Source organism: Equus asinus, chromosome 2 (assembly GCF_041296235.1).
Source record: "Equus asinus isolate D_3611 breed Donkey chromosome 2, EquAss-T2T_v2, whole genome shotgun sequence".
NCBI lineage: Eukaryota > Metazoa > Chordata > Mammalia > Perissodactyla > Equidae > Equus > Equus asinus.
This window is the reverse complement of record NC_091791.1, coordinates 41,573,648-41,595,802: the sequence shown is the minus strand read 5'-3', so window position 1 is coordinate 41,595,802 and position 22,155 is coordinate 41,573,648. Positions and strand designations below refer to the sequence as shown.

At 36.6% G+C, this 22,155-nt stretch overlaps 1 protein-coding gene across 2 annotated transcripts in view; it reads left to right on the top strand.

The window, feature by feature from the left end:
- The window catches only part of MINPP1 (multiple inositol-polyphosphate phosphatase 1), a 50,443-nt gene extending 33,585 nt beyond the window's left edge, over window positions 1-16,858 (top strand). For both annotated transcript variants that reach the window (XM_014864353.3, XM_014864352.3), the window contains one exon: window positions 15,465-16,858. In XM_014864353.3, coding sequence (XP_014719839.2) covers window positions 15,465-15,568 — 104 coding nt within the window. In that variant the 3' untranslated portion in view covers window positions 15,569-16,858. The remainder of the gene's footprint in view (window positions 1-15,464) is intronic.
- The last annotated feature ends 5,297 nt before the right edge of the window (window positions 16,859-22,155 follow it).

Below are 22,155 nucleotides of genomic sequence, written 5' to 3'. Positions count from 1 at the left end.
CAGTGAAATTGGCCTGTGATTTTCCTTCTTTGTGTTGCCCTTGTCTGGCTCTGGTGTCAGGGTAGTGTTGGCCTCATTGAATGAGTTAGGAAGCATTCCATCTTCTTCAATTTTTTAGAATAGTTTGAGAAGGATGGGTAGTAAGTCTTCTTTGAATGTTTGGTAGAATTCTCCAGAGAATCCATCTAGTCCTTGACTTTTGTTTTTTGGGAGGTTTTTGATTACTGTTTCAATCTCTTTACTTGTGATTGGTCTATTCAGATTCTCCATTTCTCCTTGATTCAGTTTTGGGAGGTTGAGTCTAAGAATTTATCCATTTATTATGAGCCTAAGAATGTATCCATTTCTTCCAGGTTGTCCAATTTGTTGGCATATACTTTTTCACATTATTCTCTTATAATCCTTTGTATTTTTGTGGTATCTGTTGTAATTTCTCCTCTTTTCATTTTTAATTTTATTTATTTGAGCCTTCTCTCTTTCTTCTTACTGAGTCTAACTAAGGCTTTCTCAGTTTTATTTTAAGTTAACCAACTCTTAGTTTCATTGATCCTTTCTACTGATTTTTTTTGTTTCACTTTCATTTATTTCTGCTCTAATTTTCATTATTTCCTTCCCTTTACTGATTTGGGGCTTTGTTCTTCTGTTTCTAGTTCTATTAGGTGTATTTTAAGATTGCTTATTTGAGATTTTTCTTGTTTGTTGAGGTAGGCCTGTATTGCTATGAATTTCCCTCTTAATGCTACTTTTGCTGCATCCCATAAGAATCGGTATGTTGTGTTTTCATTTTAATTTGTCTCTAGGTATTTTTTACTTTCTCCTTTGATTTCTTCCCCTGATCCAGTGGTTGTTCAGTAGCATGTTTGTTTGGCAGCATGTCTCCATGTATTTGTGAGTTTCCCAGCCTTTTTCTTGTAGTTAATTTCTAGTTTGATAGCATTGTGGTCACAAAAGATGCTTGATAGGATTTAAATCTTAAATTTATTGAGGCTTGCCTTGTTTCCCAACATATGATGTATCTTTGAGAATGTTCCATGTGCACTTAAGAAGAATGTGTGTGCTACTGCTTTTGGATGGAGTGTTCTCTATATATCCAAAAGTCCATCTGGTCTAGTGTTTCATTTAAGGCCACCATTTCCTTGTTGACTTTCTGTCTGGATGATCTATTCAGTGATGTAAGTGGAGTGTTGAGGTCCTTTGCTGTTGTTGTGTTTCTGTCAGTTTCTCCATTTTAAGTCTGTTAATAGTTGCTTTATATACTTTGGTGCTCCTTTGTTAGGTGCATATATATTCATAAGTGTTATGTCATTTAAAAAAAAAATCTTAGTTTTCTTTCCTTCTCTACCTGAAGCATTTCTCTATTTGTATCCTCTAAATCACTAATTTGTCCTTCATAATGTCAGCTCTACTTTTTAAAGATTCTAGATGATTTTTTATCTCATTACTTGTGTTCTTCATATCCAGAATTTCTGTTTAGGTTTTTTTAAGCATTTCAATCTCTTTGGTGAAGTGTTCTTTCTGCTCATTAATTTTGTTCCTGAGTTCAATGAACTATCTTTCTGAGTTTTCTTATAAACGTTGAGTTTCTTTATGACAACTATTTTGAATTCTCTGTCATTTACATTGTAAATTTCTGTGACTTCAGGATTGGTTTCTGGAGACTTGTCATTTTCCTTCTGCTCTGAAGTGTTACTGTAGTTTCTCATGATGTTTGATGAACTGATCCTTTGCCAGTGCATCTGTGGTAGTATCAGGTCACAGATTCCACCTGCTCACCACTGAGGGGCTGGCACAGGAGGTGTGTTTTCTGATCCCACCCCATCTGCTGGATGTTGTGTGTGTACAGCTGCTCTGCATTTGCCTGAGGTGGCTCCAGATGCTCGGCGGGTCACTCTCATGGGAGCGGGGCCTCTGTGCTCAGCAGATGGCTTGCTCAAGTGCAGATTGGCACTGTGCCACTGTGCTTGGTGGGTGGGGCATCTTCACAGGGGCTGAGCCGTGGCCACTCAATGGAGGGCCTTCCCACTGGCGGGGTTGCTGCAGCACTGTGGGTGCTGCCACAGGCTGGGATAGCATTCACACGCATGCTGGACTGCCACTGCCTTCTCGTATGGTTTCGTTGTCCACTGTGCTTTTTGAGTGGGGCTCCTTTGCAGAGAATGAGCCAGGGCCACTTGGTGGGGCTGCCTCACCATGGTGGGCATTCCTGTAGGCCAGGATAGCATTTGCATGTGTGCAGGGCTGCCACTGCCTCCTGTTACAGTCACGGCGGCCACTGTGCTTGGTGAGTGGACTCCTTTGTGTGGGCCAAGCTGTGGTTACTTGGTGGGGAGTATTGCCACTGGCAGGGCTGCTGTGGCACAGTGGACATTCCCACAGGCTGGGATAGTGTTCGCATGCAGGCTGGGCTATCCCCTCCTCCTCTTAGAGTCACGCCGGCTGCTTTGTGGAGACCCATGACCTGGCTTGCTGCTGCCAGGGACAGAGATGGTGCACTCAGCTATCTCCACAGCTTCCCAGGGATCTAGTCCATCCACCTTCAGATGTATAGCTGTGTGGGTCTCAGGCATCCTGTTGTGCTGTGTGGGTATCATCTGTTGGTCAATGAATGTCCTTTAATTGTAATGAGAGGGGGAGAGACAAAGGGAACAGCTCACGCTGCCGTGTTGCTGACGTCACTCCTCTTTTTTATTTTTTTGAAGCTAAAACATACCACTTTTTTTTCTTTTTATGCTTTATCTCCCCAGACCCCCCTGGTACATAGTTGTATGTCTTAGTTGCACGTCCTTCTAGTTGTGTCATGTGGGACACCACCTCAACATGGCCTGACAAGCAGTGCCATGTCCATACCCACGGTCCAAACCAGCAAAACGCTGGGCTGTCACAGTGGAGCATGTAGACTTAACCACTCGGCCATGGGGCCAGCCCCTAATATATACCACTTTTAAAGTGATTTTGTCACTTCTCAGAAAATGTGATATCCCAGGTTTGGTGCATTTTTATTAGAGAGAGTGAGCAGAGTTAAATGTGTCCTATTCCATGCCTTTGTATTCCTTGGTCTTTGGGAGACTATTCTGCTAAGAGTTCTAGGGAAAGAATAGTTGTTACAAGTGGAGGATATAAGCTAATTTGAGAAATGTGACTAATAGAAGTCTCTGTTTATTGAGGGATAATAATATGCAATCAGAATACAGAAAACACAAAGGTTCTAGAAAAATAGGAAAGTTCAAAGCAAATTATAGAACATCTGAATTATTCTTAATTTGATGTTATGTAAATTTAATTAGTCTACTTAGACACTGTAAATATAGGACTCATTAGGATAAAATTTTAGACTTCTCTGGAATACATGTATTGTAGGTGATATAAACCAATGAGGGAGAGAATTGTAGGTGTACCATTCCTCAGGATGTCAGATTGTAATATAATATATAGCACAGATTTTGGGGATGTAGACAGTCTGAACTCTCAAATTCGTATTCAAGTTTTTATGGGTATATGCTTTTCTCTGGGATGAAGTCCTTATTCCTTTAGTCAGATCCTCAAATGGTTTTATATTCCCAAAATGTAAAAACTACAGATGCAGTGGGTATTGAATATGCCTTATTACTGGTTGCCTTGGCAGTTCCTCCTTTAAAAAATATTTACGTCTTCCTGCCAAAAGACTGCTTTCTTTTGTTAAAGATAAAAACTTGATCCTTTCTTTTATGGTGTCCTGAACTTCACAACTCTGTTTATTGAATGGTCCTGACAAAGCTATATGGGACTATAGATGGAATGGAACGTAGCAATCTTTATGTTCTCAGTAATCTTCTGACAAAATTCTGTGCAGGCCTCATATTAGGAATTGAGTAAAGAGAGAAGTGATTTTTTTCACATTCTTTCCCCTTTTGTCCTCCCATACATTATGTTCTCTCTTGTTCTCCCTCCACCACATACACACATACTCTTTTACTTTCTCATTCAGACATATACATGCACTCCTACCCTTTTGCTGTTGCTAGTATTTTGGGCTTAAAGATAGATCAGCTTTGCTTTGAAGAAGCTTGGGAATGAAACCCAGAAAAGTTCTCATGCCAGCCTTGGGACTTGGTTGTGTATTTAAGGAGAAGTGGGCATTTGATTCTTTGAAATAGCTTTGAAAGGGCCTGTACTAAATCACTTCCTAGCAGATGGTTTAGAACACTTCTAAGATTTACTCTCTATTATGAGACAGAGCAAAGAGTAGCATGTCCTGAAATAGAACCAACTCACTTCACAGAAATGACTGATTTACTTTCAGAAACCTGGCACATGCCTTTAATGGCTTCTAATGAAAATTGGACCGTAAATAAATAGTCTTGTGTGTTTGCTTTGATGTCTTTAGAGTTATAAAAACAAACCAAAACACCCTATTGTATGTGTGCACACACAGGAACTCCACCACTTTTTAGCCTTCACTAATTCAAGGTATCAAAGTCCCCGTTTTTGGTGTTTGGATATAATTTAGAGTAGAAACGTAATATGTTTTTCCATTTGACACTTATGTCACTTACCTTTGTGAAAGAAAATTGAAATGTGAGTAAATCTTATAAAAAGGCAAACAATTATAAGCATGAGCAGCTGTTTAAGAGGGATTATGTTAACTCTTTGGAAGGAAAATATGCTCCTTTTGGTCACAGATATTCCCAAGGCAGTAGTTTGTTGTGTTGTTTTAAGTTAATAAACTTAATTTTTTAGAGCAGTTTTAGGTTCACAGCAAAATTGAGCAAAAAGTACGGAGAGTTCCCATAAATTCCCTGGCACTCCCCTACCCCCACAACCTCCCTTACTGTTGACATCCCACACCATGGTGGTACATTTGTTATAACTGATGACCCTACATTGACACATCATTATCACCAATGTCCATAGTGTACATTAGCATTCACTCTTGGTATTGTACATCCTCTGGGTTTGGACAAATGTATAATGATGTGTATCCACTATTGCAGTATCATTCAGAACAGTTTCACTGCCCTAAAAATCCTCTGTGCTTTGCTTGTTCATCCCTGCTCCCCTCTAACCCTTGGCAACCACTGATCTTTTTACTGTCTCCATTGTTTTGCCTTTTCCAGAATGTCATATAGTTGGAATCATATGATATGTAGCCTTTTCAGATTAGCTTCTTTTACTTTGTAATAGGCGTTTAAATTTCCTCCCTGTCTTTTCATGGCTTCATAGCTCATTTCTTTTTAGCACTGAATAATATTCTGTCGTCTGGATATACCATAGTTTATTAACCCATTCACCTACTAGAGGATATCTTGATTGCTTCCAAGTTTTGACAATTATGAATAAAACCATTATAAACATTTGCATTCAGGTTTTTGTGTGGACATAAGTTTTTAATTCATTTGAGTAAATACCAAGGAGCACAATTGCTCGATCATATGTAAGAGTATGTTTAGTTTTGTAAGAAACTGCCAAACTGACTTCCACAGTGGCTGTATCATTTTGCATTCTCACCAGCAATGAATGAAAATTCTTGTTGTCGGTATTTGGTGTTGTCATTGTAAAGCTGGTCTCATAGAATTAGGAGGAGTCCCTTTGCTTCTATTTTCTCAAAGAGTTTGTAGAAAATTGGTAGAACTTTTTCCTTAAATGTTTGGTAGAATTCACCAGTGAACCCAACTGGGCCTGGTGGTTTCTATTTTGGAAGGTTATTAAATATTTGACTCAACTTCTTTAATAGATAAAGGCCTATTCATATCATTTATTTCTTCTTGTATGAGTTTTGACAGATTGTATCTTTCAAGGAGTTAGTCCATTTCATCTAGGTTATCAAATTTATGGGTGTAGAGTTTTAATGCCCATGGGCTCTGTAGTTACGTCTCTTGTTTCATTTCTGATGTTAGTAATTTGTGCCTTCTCTCTTTTTTTCTTAGTTAGCCTGGCTAGAGGGTTATTGATTTTATCAATCTTTTCGGAGAACCAGCTTTTGATTTTGTTGATTTTCTCTATTGTTTTCCTGTTTTAAATTTCATTGATTTCTGCTCTAATTTTTATCATTTTCTTCTGCTTACTTTGGATTTGATATGCTCTTCTTTTTTTCTGCTTTCCTAAAATGGAAGCTTAGATGATTGATTACAGATCTTTCTCCTTATCTAATATATACATTAAATGTTATAAGTTTTCCTATAAGCTTTGCTTTCTCTGCATCCCACAAATTTTTGATAAATTGTGTTTTCATTTTCATTCAGTTCAAAATATTTTAAAATTTCTCTTGAGATTTCTTTTTTGACCAGTGTATTATTTAGATATGTGTTGTTTATTCTCCACATATTTTGGGATTTCCCAGTTCTTTTTGTTATTGATTTCTAGTCTAATTCCATTATGGCCTAGTTTAGTTCTCTTGAGCAGACATAGTATGATTTCTATTCTTTTAAATTTTTTAAGATGTGTTTATTTCACAGAATGTGGTATTGGTGAGTATTCCATGTGAGCTTGAGAAGAATGTGTAATCTGGTGTTGTTAGATGTAGTTTATAGATGTCACTTATATCCAGTTGATTGATGGCATTGTTGAGTTTAACTGTGTCCTTAAAGATTTTCTGCCTCCTGGATCTTTCCATTTCTGGTAGAAGAGTATTAAAGTCTTCAACTATAATAATAGGTTTATCTGTTTCTCCTTGTAGTTCTGTCAGTTTTTGCCTCATGCATTTTGCACTCTGTCGTTAGGCACATGCACATTAAGGAATGTTATATCTTCTTGGAATATTGACCTTTTTATCAGTATGTCTTTATCCCTGATAACTTTCCTTGCTCTGAACTTGGCTCTGTCTGACGTTTATACAGCTACTCCCACTTTCTTTTGCTTAGTGTTAATTAGCATGTTGTATCTTTCTCCGTTACTTTACTTTTAATCTGTATATGTCTATGTTTAAAGTGGATTTCTTGTAGACAACATGTAGTAGGGTCTTGTTTTTTGATCCACTCTGACAGTCTCTCTTTTAATTGGTATATTTTGACCATTGACATTGAGAGTGATTATTCATATAGCTGGGTTAATATGTACCATATTCGTCATTCTGATCTATTTGTTGCCCTTGTTCTTTGTTTCTGTTTTTATCTTTGATACTTTCTACACCTTTTGAGGTTTTAATTGAGCATTTTATATGATTCCATTTCCTCTCCTTTCTTAGCATATCAGTTGTGCTTTTTTTTTTCTTTTTTTTTTTTAGTGGTTGCCCCAGAGTTTGCAAGTCCAAGTCCACTTTCAAATAACACTATCCACTTCATGGGTAGTGCAAATACCTTATAATAACAAAATATTCTTAATTCCTCCTTCCTATCCTTTGTATCATTGCTGTCGTTCATTTTACTTATACGTAAGCACACATAAGTATGTGTGTATATATATAAAATATATATCTAAGCATACTAATCAAATACATTATTGCTCTTATTATTTTTAATGAACTCTTATCTATTAGATCAATTAAGAATGAAAAAATATAAATGTTTTTATTTTACCTTCACTTGTTTATTTCCGGTGTTCTTCCTTTCTTTATGTAGATCTGAGTTTTTGATCTGTATCATTTTCCTTCTCTCTGAAGAACTTCTTTTGACATTTCTTGCAAGGCACGTCCACTGGCAACAAGCTCTTTCAGTTTTTGTGTGAGAAAGACTTTATTTCTCTGTCACTTCTGAAGAATAATTTTGGAGGGTACAAAATTATAGGTGGGTGGATTTTTTCTTTCAACACATAAATATTTCACTCCACTATCTTCTTGCTTGCATAGCTTCTGAGGAGAAGTCAGATTTCATTCTTGTCTTTGTATCTCTATAGGTAAGGTGCTTTTTTCCTCTGGCTTCTTTCAAGAATTTGTTTTTTTGTCTTTCATTTTTTGAAGTTTGAACATGATATTTTTGAAATTTATGCTGCTCAGCATTCTCTGAGCTTCTTGGGTCTCTGGTTTGGGACCTAACATTAATTTGGGGAAATTCTCAGTTGTTATTGCTTTAAATATTGCATCTGTTCCTGTTTTTCTTCTCCTATGGTATTCTCATTGCAGATATGTTAATGTAAATCTTTTGTCACTGTCCCACAGTTCTTGGATATTCTTTTATACTTTTTTCAGTCTTTTTTATCTGTGCTTTTCAGTTTTAGAAGTTTCTATTATACGATCAAGCTCAGAGATTCGTTCCTCAGCCATGGCTAGTTTTACAAAGACATTACTTATTTCTGTACCGTGTTTTTGATTTCTAGTATTTCTTTTTGATTTTTTCTTAAAATTTCTCTCTTTACTTACATTATCCATCTATCTTGCATGTTACCTGCTTTTTTTTCCATTAAAGCCCTTAGCATGTTAATCATAGTTTTAAAAAATTTCTGGCCTGATAATTCCAAGAGATTTGCCATATCTGACTCTGGTTCTGATGCTTATTCAGTCTCCTTAAACAGTGTTTTTTTTTGCCTTATAGTATGCCTTGTAATTTTTTTGTTGAAGGTAGATATAATGTCCTGGGTAAAAGGAACTATGGTAAATAGGCCTTTAGTAATGTAGTGGTAAGGTGTGGGGGAGGGGAAGCATTCTATAGTGCTGTGTTAGGTCTCAGCCTTTTGATGAGACAGTGCCCCAGGCTGTGAACTTCAGCTTTGCCTCTTAGGTTTTTTCCCCTCCTTACCTGGCACAGGATGGTTAGAGGGGCTAGAGTTGGGTATTTCCCTTCTCCCAGGTAGGTTAGGCTTTGATAAAACCCCAGCAAGTTAGGCTCTGGTAAAATAATTTCTCCTGAGGGTAGTCCTTGTTAAGAAGAACAGGAAAGCTCTGCTGTGTTTCCAAATGGTTTCTGGAGGTAAAACTCACAGTGTGGGTGCCTCCTTGCAACTGGGTCCCCCTGAAGTTTTTAACTCTCACACTTGTCCACACTGAGCCTCTTGTCAATTTGTCGATTACAGTTTAGGTTATCTTTCCCTCATGGAGGTTTCTGCTTCTGTAAATTGTGGTTCTTTGTGTCCACCTTTCTGTCTCTGCAGTTTGGGGGGCAGCAGTTTGCCCTGTGACCTCACTCCTCTCACGCATCTAAGAAGAGTTGTTGAGTTTTCAGTTCCTTCAGCTCTTTGTTGCTAGGGTGGTGACCTCTAAGCTCCTTACAGACTGGAAGCTAGAAGTTCTAGTTGTTCTTCTACACTCAGAGTTGGACATTTGGCAGTTGAATTTCAAACAGTAAAGTAGAAATCAGTTTACATATTGCTTAGTCATTGTTTATAAGAAAAGCATTCTGACATTCTTAGCTGTAGGCAGACACCTGATTTGAACTATATAGTTTAAAATGGCTGAAAAATTATTGACTAAGTTCTTTTGAATTTTATGCCTCAATTATGAGTCAGATCTTTTACTTCTACTTTCTTAGGAAGACTTGAAGGACATTGCTGTATTATATTTATTCTAGTTTTAACACGTGAACCATTAATGATTACTAAGTTGAATTCCTAATAGTGAAGAAAAACAGTTTATGTTTGAGACAAGTGATTGTTTTCTGAGCTATTGTTTAATGAAAAACTTTTGAGTTAATGCAAAAAATACTCAACACTTTCTTAGATCTTGTAACTTATTTGAGTGTGCTAAATTCTGCTTCTTACCCTTAAAACCCAACCTAAACATTTAGTGAGCTCTAATCTTTCTTTTGAAATGCAAAAACAAAAAGAAAGGTTTTAAATGTCGTATAAAACGTGGAAGTGGCTTAAAAAGAATTTTTAGGCCACTTTAGGGTTTATTTTAGGTTCATGTTGGTAGCATATTTTATAAAATTTTATAAGACATTCTTTTCTATTTTATAAGCTCTTACCCTGTGAGATAAAATTTCCCTAAGCCAAATTCTTAATAGTCTGCTTTCTTGACGTTTTTTAAAAGACATAAACCAAAGCAATTAAGTATCTTCTTCTATGCCCAGTAATGATTTGTGCACATACATTTAGGAATGATTTACCCATGGTCCTTAAAGTGATCATTTGTTTCAGGTGATTATATGTTATGTATATATTTGTGTTGTTTTATAATACACTTGACCAGTAGTGATATCACTGTCAGAAAGCAAAAAATCATGCACCATCATAATACAAACTTGAAGCATCTTCTATTCCTGTATTTTTTAATCAGATGCCTCAGAAATGGGCAATGTGATTTTAGTTAAATCTGGGAAATGAGAGATAAAGATGGGGAGATTGGTTGGGGAGGCTGGCCTGGTGGCGTAGTGGTTAAGTTTGCACGCTCTGCTTTGGCAGCCTGGGGTTCACAGATTCAGATCCTGGGCCCGGACCTAGCACCACTCTTCAGGCCATGCTCTGGCAGCATCCCACATAAAATGGAGGTAGATTGGCACAGATGTTAGCTCAGCGACAATCTGCCTTAAGCAAAAAGAAGAAGGTTGGCAACAGATGTTAGCTGAGCGCCCATCTTCCTCAGACACACACAAAAAAAATCATAAAAAAAGATGGGGAGATTGCTTGGCAAAGAGAAGCTGTTCATGTATGGAGAAGAAAGCGGTAGGAAGTATGAAGTAGATGACATTATGTCTGGATACAACCTCAGAATCCTTTTCAATAAAGTGTTCCAGATAGCTACTACTTACTGATTGGAGTTGAAACCCTTTTGGCCTAGATACTATTCTGTGAAACTAAAAATTGTCATTTGTTGACTTCCCTTTCTTCCATGCTAGAATAAAATGTAGGTGCATACACTCTGTATGACTCAGCAAACTGAATTCAATGTGGAAAGTATAATGCAACTAGTCCCTTAGAGTTACTGGGAAAACATGGTCTCCCTAAGTACATAGAGACATGGTGTCTCTAATTTTAGGAAGCAGTCGTGGAGTATGTCCCTAAAGCAAGATTTCTTGTCTCTCTGTCTTTGTTCATCCTCTGTTGCATATTTATTTCAAATTAAAAACCTGGGAAATGTGGTCTTTGCCTTTTATACATTCTTGGAGAATTGATGCCTTGTTTAAGAGACCATCCATTTTCTTACCGTGTAGGATTTAACATGTGCTTTCATGAAAGTGCACGTTGCTAAAGAGTATTTTTACATTGGTCAATTCAAATTAGTATGCCGGGAGCCTTGTTACCACACACTAACCATGTAGTTTTCCTCAGCTAGGATGTTGAAATGCCATGTTTCTTCCCCCAAATAAAAACTAATTTGATTTGAAATGATTTTAAATCAGCAATGGTTTGAAAGTAAACTTAGGTGACTAAATTAAAACTTAGGTGACTTAAATTATTTGCTCCAGTCCAGATATACAAATGTTTTCCTATGCAAGAAAGTATTAAGATTTTTCCAAGTGTATTTTTTTGTGTGTAGATTGTATTCATGAAACTTGATTTATGTTAGGCCTGAATTTAAGTTCAAGCTATAAAGTTATTTTTGAATAATTTCAGGTGTGCCCTGCTTTAAGAAAACAATTTTGAAAAATCAAACTTATAAATCAGGGTGAGGGTGGTTAATATTTTTTTGAAAGGATTTAGGTTAATCTTTTACTTTAAACTACTTCCATGAATTTAATGGATGGCATTTTAATTGGTGTTTCAAAGATAACTTAGGCAAGTAAGTTAACCTCAGTTTCTTCGTCTGTAAAAAAGAGATCGTAGGTTGATACTATCTACGTCATAGGGTAAACCAGCTGCTACACTTTACTAAGGCCACACTAGGCAGCATTTCTATTGTAAGACTCACTAAGAAGGTATCCATGAGGCAGCTCAAACACCACCTCCTCGGCAAAGCACATCCAGTTCTTTCCTAGCCAAAAGGATTTGCTCTCCTTCTCTGGGTTCCCCTAACACTTAGGCAAATGCTCATCTACAAGAGCTAGACACATGTTTTATTTGTATTTTTGTTTTTTAATATTACTGCCTTTCTTCTCCCTCTTTCTCGTCTTTCCTCCCCTTCTTAGAAAAGAAACTAATGTGGTACTTGGCACTTGGCAGGCATGCTAGGATCTTACATCTAAACAAAATAAACAAATGGATCTTTGGAAAGTCTCTTCTTTATTACGTTTTGGAAAATTGGGCTCAGCCATTTTGTCTAGGGTCTGTTTTGTATGAGTACAAGCAATATCAGCCAGCTGCTTCTTCTGAAGTTGCAAGCTACTTAGTTTTGACCCTATGATCTGTAGTTATCCTTGTCTTAAGTTATTATTATTATATTGGTGCATTTAATCAGACCTTTAAAAATATTGTTTTTTGTGTGTTGTGAGCTTCTGTAATAGAGATTGGTCTCTATAAAAAGATAATCCTCAAGGCATTTATTTAAAAATTGCATTTTTCTTTCCTATTGAGAATTGCCTGGGATTCTAAAATAATTTTTTTTTAATTTAGATACATCAAATGGCGGAAGACAGTCATTTATTTTTGTTGATATGGCTTCCTTTGTGAATCTAATATATAAACTTATTTGATTTTCAATAAAACTCCCAAAAGCTTTTTTAAAGCACAATTTTCCTCAACTTTCTTCTCAAAAAAAGCTGATTTTAACATGTGGCTGACAGTAAGGCAGTCAAAAGAGAAAATGGAGTTTATTGCTTTTTATATAAACCTAAGGAACCTTTAGGTTTAGAACTTAAATTTGAATCACAAGCTAGATTTAATCTCTTCTGTAGCTTGGTTCTAATCAATAGGACTTTGAACTCTTATCATTTGTACATAGCCCTGTTGATCTCTTTCCTTCCTCCAGCACACATTTTTTTCATATGTGTGTTTGTTATTTGTCTTGTATCTTTTCTTGCATTTTCTCTTTATTTGATTCACTTTTGAATCCAAGTATGTAAGGCTGTCCACACTACTGTCTATCCTATGCTGTCTGACACAATAGCCACCAGCCACATGTGGTTGGTTATTCAGCACTTGAAAATGAGGCTTGTCTGAATTGACACGTGCTATAAATGTACAGTACACACCGCATTTTGAAGACTTGGTAGAAAAAAAGAATGTAAAATTGTTCATTAATAATGTTTATGTTAATTACATGTTGCAACTAGAATATTTTGTATTATATCTTGTGCCCAGTTTATTGGAGTTCTTCAGTGGGGAGGAGAAGTTACTGACAGGTAAAGTCTTTCCTTGAGACAATGAGGGTATTGCTGCTATCCTTTCTCACTTCGGGAGCATTGAGCCTTGGGTTGTTCCTGGCTTTGAAGTTACTGGCTAGAGGGCTTAAAATGTAAACCAGTATTTTTGCATTACTTGCTTTTTTTTAACTTGTATCACTTTTAAATTCTGTTATATTTACATTATGGCAGTGGGATTAGCTTTGACTTGCATATACTCAGATGCATAAAGGGGCCAGGCAACTAACAAATGAATGAATCCATCCTATGTTAGACAATATGGAGTGATATATGTCCTGTGCAACAGGTGTATGTTCTCTCTGGATGGTAAGGTAACCCTTATTCCTGTTCAGTTGATTATTGCTTTATGGGAATATATGTTGCCAGATCTTTTAGGTTTTTAAGAGGAGCCAAAAATCTGGATTTTTAAGGATCTGAAACCTCCCAATTTTTAAATACTGACAAATAATGCAAAATTTAAAAATATTTATGCAGGTCAAATCAACTTTAGCTTTGGTCTGAATGGTACTGCTTTGTAACTTTGACTTAAGGGGATGATTCTTGGAAATAAATATAGATTTTAGGTACTTTAGATGACATTCTTAAAGTATACCTGTTAAGAAGAGAGGCTTACAATCACCTCTGGATGAATAGTTTTAAAGTTTCACACCTTTTAGAGAATATAGTGGATAATTGTGAAATGGTATGTTACAGTTTCTGTGTATTTTTTGAATATGTATTTCTAGGATACTTTTGTTTTCTATAGTGATTTTTTCTGCTCTTTATTCTCTTATTTACTTTTCTGTTGCTCATTTTAATGTGAATTTATTTTCCCTGAAGATTTAGGAGAAAGCTCATGTCAGATTGCTTTTCTAACCTCATAAAACTCCCTTTTCTGGTTTGTGTGTGTGTGTGTGTGTGTGTGTACTGTTCAGAGATATGGTGGGTTGCTTTCTGAGATTTTCTAGCTCAGGTCCCTTCCCCCTGCTTTTATCTGGACCTACTCTTTCCTTTGTCTCTGCTGTCCCTTTCCTGCTCAGTCTTGACACCACTCCCAGCAGTTTCTTCCTAGTGTGGCATTTGTCGAGGAATGGTGCCTTGGAGAGGCTGTTTGGAGAGTTCACAGGGGCTAGATTTCTCCAGCCCCAGGAGAAGCCTAGTAGAAGTCCTTCATGGCACTCACCAAATATTAGAATGGGCTAAGCCTTTTCCACTTTCAGCTGCTATCTCAAATTGGCCCACAGCACTTTCCAGTGAATACCTGATGGCTGTTTGGGATTCTCCTTTTTCCAAATTTCTCACGTGCTTTGTGGCTTCCTTATGTTTTCTTCCGTACTGATACTGATAATATGCAGGTCTTGAGGCTATTGGTGATTCATGGAGAATGCTTTTCCACATAGTTATGTTGTAAATTTTTCACTTGAGTTTTGGATCTGCCGTCTGTTTTCTTCATCTGCTTTTATGTGGGGAATAAGGAAGGTTCAAAAACTCCTGCAAATGCTCCTGTCCTCCCAGAAAATCCAGATGCTCCAACTTTGTAACCTAATGTGTGGGTGGCAGCAAGAAGTCAGATGGTTAATTGTGTTTGAATAGGTTTACAAATTATATTTAAGAACAATAGGCATATTCCTTCTATAAAAGTTGGGAAAAGGCCAAGCATTCATTTGCTGCTGCTTATATTAAAAAAAGTCTTTACTGGAAAAAAAATCATAGAAAACTTGAAAAAAAAAAAAAGGAGGAGGAGACTTAGCTCATGGTGTTGAAAGCTGTTGTGTTTCTGGCAGTGTATAAACTCCACTCCCAACCACAGACACAGTGTATCAGCCAGAACAGTTTGCATCTCTCCCCTTTTGTGGTTCTATTCCGAATTTGGTGCCCAAATCAGGTCTTCTAAAACATTGAAGGATTACATGAATTAGCATTCATTGTTCAGACTTGGTTTTAACCAAGAAATTTACTGAATATCGCTTGTCCTTATTCCCTAGATATAGGTAAAATAACATTGGAAGTTGAATCAGAAGAGCTCCATGGAGTAATCAATATTTACTAGGAGCGAGTTTGCTCAGTTTCATTCATAGAAAAGCAGTACAGTTTTGAAATACATATCTGCTTCAAGTTCCTTAATCTGCAAGTAAAGTCTCTACTCTCTTTTTAAACTTAAAGAATTATGTGTATGGACATTGTTTTAGAAGGATTTGCAATTCTACAGTGATCTTGATGTTTGGAACTTAACTTTTAGTATAAAAAGTTCAGTTCTCTGCCACACAGAATTTCAACCATGTTGTTGAGTTATGTATGTAAAGTTAAAAAAAGATTAGAAAGTTGTATACTACTTCTAAGTGTGGATATTGTGTGCTATGATATGAGTATATATACATATCTTTTCTCCATTTCTCTTTTAAGGTCTCAGCCAGTTTCCTCCCCAGTCATCCTTCAGTTTGGTCATGCAGAGACACTTCTTCCACTGCTTTCTCTCATGGGCTACTTCAAAGACAAGGAGCCCCTAACAGCTTACAATTATAAGGAACAAATGCATCGGAAGTTCCGAAGCGGTCACATTGTACCCTATGCCTCGAACCTAATATTTGTGCTTTACCATTGTAAAAATGCTAAGAATCCTAAAGAAGAATTCCAAGTGCAGATGTTATTGAATGAAAAGGTGTTACCATTGGCTCACTCACAAGAAACTGTTTCTTTGTATGAGGATCTGAAGAACCACTATAAGGACATCCTTCAGAATTGTCATACCAGTAAAGAATGTGAATTACCAAAGGTGAACAACACATCTGATGAGCTGTAATAACTGGAGAACATTTTTAATTCATCTAGAATCTATAGGGAGTGATTATTCCTATGCTTGGAATAGGTGGGCAGTCCCTCGTTATCACATTATTTGGGTATTTCTGTCTTTTCACAGAAAAATGTTCTTTCTTTTTGAGTCTGGACATGGATGTATAAAAAAAGATTCTTCACTGGAGCAGCTCGCTTGAGGGTAAAAAAATCTTTTCAAAGAAATAGCTGGCACTGCAAATGTTTACAGAAATTGTATTCCTCCTATTTATCTAAGAAATCTCACACTGAGATAGAATATGATTTCAAAATGATACTTGAAAATGCTAGAGTAACAAAGTAGCATGTGAGTTGGCCAATCCGTACTTGACGGAACTGAGTCTAGGAAGACCAGGTGTGCGGCAGTTCTGTTCTCCTCAGGTAGCACGGTTCTAGTTTTGTCTTTTTTAATCAGAAATGTTGTGATGGACTAGGAGTATCACTTTGGAAGAAAGCTAACATCTCTCTAGTTGAGAATTGGAAACAATGTTAAGAAACAGTCTGATTTAAAAGGACACCTTCACTGAAGGAAGACAAAAAGTCTAATAAAATAAATATTTTTGTTAATAGTATTTATAAAGTATTTGAACACTTTTTCAATAATTCCTTTTAACCTCCTAGTGAGTCTTGCAAGGCCATTCTTTAGTTATTATCATACCTGTTTTATGGAAGACAGAGGACCATTAGCGACAAGTCAGATGGATAGAATTAAAGTTTCTTAAATCCATTGCTGAGCAATTTTTTCCATTGTCTCACTTTGCTTCTATTTTTATATTTTGCTTTTGTGAAATGTATCTTTTGGTTGTTTAATTTCTTTTCTCTTTTTTTTAAAAAAAAAAAAAATAAAGTCTTCATCCTGGCTGGCTTAGTTTCACAGATATGAACCCATTTCAAAGAAATAGTTCTGAGTTCTGTCGAATGCCGTGAAAGTATTTGCTATAATAATAAACAGAATTCTTGTGACTTTACCAGGTCTTTTCTGCTTTCTGTGTTAATAGGCAATCATTAATTGACGGTAAAAAGTTTGAATTTCAAGCAGCTTTGACTAAATCAGTCAATATAAGGCAATTTTCTTCTAATAGACATTTCCTCAAATAAATTTTCTCTTCGTAAAGAAAAATGGAAATCTGTTTTATTAAAAATCTAAATAAGAAGGATCATAATTATATAGTGAAATTATAAAAGAAGATGCATAGATCATTGATCTTCAAATGAATGATGTTCATAAAATAGATGATGAGCTGGTAAATACTGCTGATGCATCAATACACTGCTGATTGTTCCTGCCAAGGTCTGGTATTATCTTTTTTTAATTTGTAAATAAGCAGACAAGAAGAGAATAATATAATGAGCATTCATGCCCATCATTCTGTTTTATCAAAATTAACATTGTAACATTGAGTTTGGATCCAAATAAGAACAGTTGGGGACTTTCGTATGCCTCCCTGATGCTATTGCCCTCACTCCCTGCCTAGAGGTAACCACCAGCATAAAATTCAGTATTCTCCATTCCATTGCATGCTTGACTCTGGAAACTTGTAGTAGTGTTGTGGGAATTTTAAAATTTTCTATAAAAAGACTTATACTGTGCATATCATTTTTGAATGAGTGATTTATTTTAACTGCTGCATTTGTTTTTCAAGACTTTTTCTACTCCTGATCATTTGTCTCAAATTACTACCGTGAATTCATTAATACCTATTGAGTACTTTTTATGTACAAACACTAGACTCAGTCTATGAGCATATAAATTTGAATGAACCTACTTCTTTCAAGAAGTTATCTTAAAAGACCTTGAAACAAATTTACTTGGTGTATGACACATTAAATAATTTTTGATTCATAAGCTTTTAATAGACTATGAAAGTTTTATAGGAATTCTTTAATTTCATTGTTAAATAGAACGATATATTCATCTTTGTAGTCTTTGGTATGTAAAATATTTCAGGCTGGAAGACAAGTGTGGTCCATTTTTGCTAATGTTACAGAGGTTGTGATATTATTTTGGTGCTATTATTCTTATTTAGGAAATGCCAAAAATTGAAGAATCTCATGATGAAAAACTAAAGGTCTTTATAGGAATAGAATATATAAAAAGTTGAACATCAAAAAATAATCTTTGGCTAACAAGAGTTCATTCATAGTAGGTGACCAGATTACTCAGTTAAGCCAAAATTTAATCACTATTGCTTCTAACATTTTGGTTGATTAATAAATAGCCTATGAACATTAGCCATTTTTCTGTCTAATCTGCAACTTGATGTGTGCAGTGCATTGTACTGTTTTTTATAGTCATGTTATCATTTTGAAGTTTCTGCTCTCAAACACTTAATCATTCATTTGATACTGTTTTTGTGTATAATTTTTATCTTAATTTTAACACTGAAAGCAAAACTTAACCTGTAAAGAAAAAGGAGCTTCATTTTTTCCAGGCATAGTCAACTTTTATGATATCTTTACTTGAGTGCTTTCCTTTTGTAAACTGCAAAACTGATGCATGCTTAAGTATTTGAGTTACACACAACCAAACCAGAATAGATAAGTGTAAATTTTTGGAATATTCTCCAAGATGCTATTCCGTGTAGTTCATTAATGATCCTTGGAATTCGGACTGTCTTCTACCAAATGTAAGCTGAAAATAAATATTTGCATTACCATATACTTTGCCTGTATCTAGCTCTTCTCCTGAACTCATTTCACAGATCACTCAGTTCTATCCTAACCATTCTTTTGCTCTCAGGCATTTGCTTCCACTCACCTGCAGCTCAATCCACTCTTGAGCACCTTCACACCCATCTATTGAGCTATTTTTTTAGTGACGTGTGTGTGCAGTAGTATTTTTGAGAAAATTCTACAGCAAGAGGAAAGATGTTGTGTTCTTCCAGTAAAAAGATACGTAGTTTGAGCTTTATACCTGGCAACTTGGGAGGTTAACTTTTAAAACTTTAACTACGTTATCATTACTGAAGTAATACATTTTAAGATAGAAGATTTCTTAATTTTATTATTTCTGCAACTTCAGAAATAATTCAACGTCTTCCATGTACTATTCCTAGATTTTAAACCATTATTTAGACCCAAGCGGTTCATGTTCACACTTTTGTTTGTTGTACTGGAAGAACAAATATTTGTGCCTTTAATGATAGCTCTCCAAACTGAGTAATCCTCCTAGTATAATGAGAAAGTTTCATTAGAATATTTATTTTACATTATTTCTGAAATAGCTAATATGCAAAATTAAGTTGGGATGAAAATCTGTAGATTCTGTCTGCTTTTTTCATTAGAGTCCATCCTACCAACCTTGGTTCTGATTACTTTTTGACAGAACTTTAACAATTTGGGTGCTTTCGGAAAGGTTTTCAACAAATATTGTCATTCTGGAAAAAAAATCCAGTTTTAATGTAAATTATATAAATATATACTGTTGAAGTATATCTTTGGATACCTACAGATGAGAAAATTCCATTTAATTGATAAGAAGTGTTCTTAACTGGAGATAAGAAGAACACTAATTTTGCTCTAGCCATAGTTGCTCTTCCTTTGAGAGACCGTTAGTTTCTTTTCCTTACAGTTTTTTTCTCTTTCCGTGCCTTCCTGAGAGAGTGAGGAGACTAGTCTTGGTGAGATGAGTTAGTGCTTTTCTTCTTCTGTCTGCAGCGTGGCTCCCTGAAACTTTTGTCACTCTTTGCATTATGGAGATAGGATGAGAGCCTGGTTTTCTAATTTGACTCTTAGGTAGTTCGTTTTATAGTCTCCTTAATCCACCAAGTGTTATCCATGGAAGGAAAAAACTGAAGAGTCTGAGGAGAGATTGAGATCTTGGGGCAGAAGGTTGAAAAAGTGAGATGGAAACAATCCTCTGCCTTTTCCTTGCCGAGAGAGAAACAATACATGAAACTCCCAGATGTAGACAGGGAATCAGAAGTAGCTGGGGTTCTATATCCATTTTAGTCTAGTTACAAGATTTCAGATCTTCCTAGTTAGTGAAATGGGGTAGAGCAGCCAGCAGTATGGCACTTTATCAAACAGGTGTTCCTAATTTTTGCCTCAGTCATCTGCTGGAAGTAGAAGGTTAAGTAATACTTGCTTTTCGAGTCTAGCTGCTACAGCCTAGCTCTTGGAAAAATAGAAGCATGGCTAGAAGACTTTCCTCCAATCCATGGGCCTATATAAGCTTCAAAGAACTGTTTTAGCAGGTCTAAAAACTCTGTGGGTTTTTCTGGTGAGGAAGATTGGCCCTGAGCTAACATCTGTTGCTAATCTTCCTCTTTTTGCTGTGGGAAGATTGTTGCCGAGCTAACATCTGTGGCAATCTTCCTCTATTTTTTGTATGTGGGATGCTGCCACAGCGTGGCTTGACAAGTGGTGTATCTGTCCGCACCTGGCAGCCGAACCCGTGAACCCTGGGCTGCTGAAGCGGAATTCGCAAACCTAACCACTCCACAACAGTGCCAGCCCCTAAAAACTCTGGTTACTAAGTATTTTATAAACGTTGTAGATATGGGTACATGTATTTGTTAATGTTGGCCCAAACACAAATGTGTAAAGTCTAGTCTTAAGAGAAAAATCATCTCATGCAAGAGAGCCATAATATAACAAAATGTTTTATAATTCTCGGTTCTCAGCAATGTACCTGATATTAACTAGGTCATCTATAAAATAAATCGTGTGTGAAATAGTAGTTGCCATTGAGTAAGGGAAATATCTACACCTGGCAAGTACTATAGAAAGTACTTTACCTGTTATTCCACTTAATCTTTATAGACTATGAAGTTGGTAGTATGAAACTCATTTTGCAGATGAAGAAATTGAAGTTGAGAATGCAAATGCATTTTTTTTACCCTTTAAACTGTATTCAGATTTGTTACAGTTTTATCAGTGATAAAAGTGGAATTTGGACCTAGTTCATTTGGTGCACTTTGGTGTACAGATTGATTGAGTAATGCACGCTGGTCGTAAACTACTGAAATCTCTTGATTCTGCTCACCACTGCAATAAAGATGCTTTTCAAGATGCTGCCACCCTTTGTCCTTCCCTGTAGCCATTGACTAAGTGCTGGGGCCAAAAAGTTGTACACTTAACAGGGAATGGAAGGGGGAGAAAAATGTAATCAGAGCCTCGGATATGACCTTCTCCAAGCCAAATCAGTTCCTTCTATCTTCTCAGGCTCAGCTGACTGCACCTGGTGTAGAAGGCTTTCTGCGTTAACCAGGAGGGTGGGACAGGTTAATGGATTATTGTATTACAAACCATATCTTAGAATTCTCTTTGTAGTATTTCAAAGCAAAGTATAATTCAGACTTTGTTGGAGGTTCTAGATTGTTTGAATTCCCAGAATAATGGGAACTATAGTTACATTGTGTACTTAATGTCCCTTCCATTGTTTCATTCAGTGAAGAAGCTACTATGTCAGCCCTCATAGCCTCACTCCCGTAACTCACCCGTCAAGTCCATAAAGCAGGCTCACTGAGCACACAGGGGCAATGGCAGCTGGCAGGTGCTTTACCAGATATCCATGATGCAAAATTCTAAGGGGGATGAAAATAACAAGAATTTGATGCAAGTTGCATATATTACACCATGTCAACAATCTCTACGCCACTCCATCGTATAAATTGAGTGTGTCACTTTAATCCTCACTGCAACAACAATGGGTGTTACATCAAACACCACATGACCACCCAATTGTTTTAAGTCAGTAGAATCTTGTTACAGACATTGCTAGAAAATATTTCCCAGTCTGGGGACATGAAGATAAAACTTGATCTCCCAGTGATGACTTTACCACTTAAACTATGGCCTGCAGACCAGCAGCATTAGCATAACCTGGGAGCTTGTGCAATGATATGTGGGATTTTCCTGTATATCTACTGCTGATTCATTTTCCTGAATCTCGCTTGGGGTGGTGGGGGATGGGAGATGGGAATTGGTCAGAGGGCTGTTCCTTGCCCTTTCTGAGATTTCCTGATTCAGTTCCTGTAGCTTTTTGTCTGGACCTTCTCTTTTCTTTACCCTTTTTTGTCCCTGTCTATTTAATATAGATTTTCATTCCTAGGAGAGTCTCCTCAAAGTGGGGCTATGTTCTAGAAGGGAGCTTCAGCTGGTGAGGTTTGAGAGTTCATAGGGCCCCCTCAAGTCCTTTCAGAGCTTAAGGTAACTCCTTGCACAACAACGGTTTGGCTGCTGTTGTGTATTGGCCCTCTGTTTTTCCACTGAGTACCTGTGGATGACTTGGGGTTCCTCCATTCCATCAGTCACCCTATTC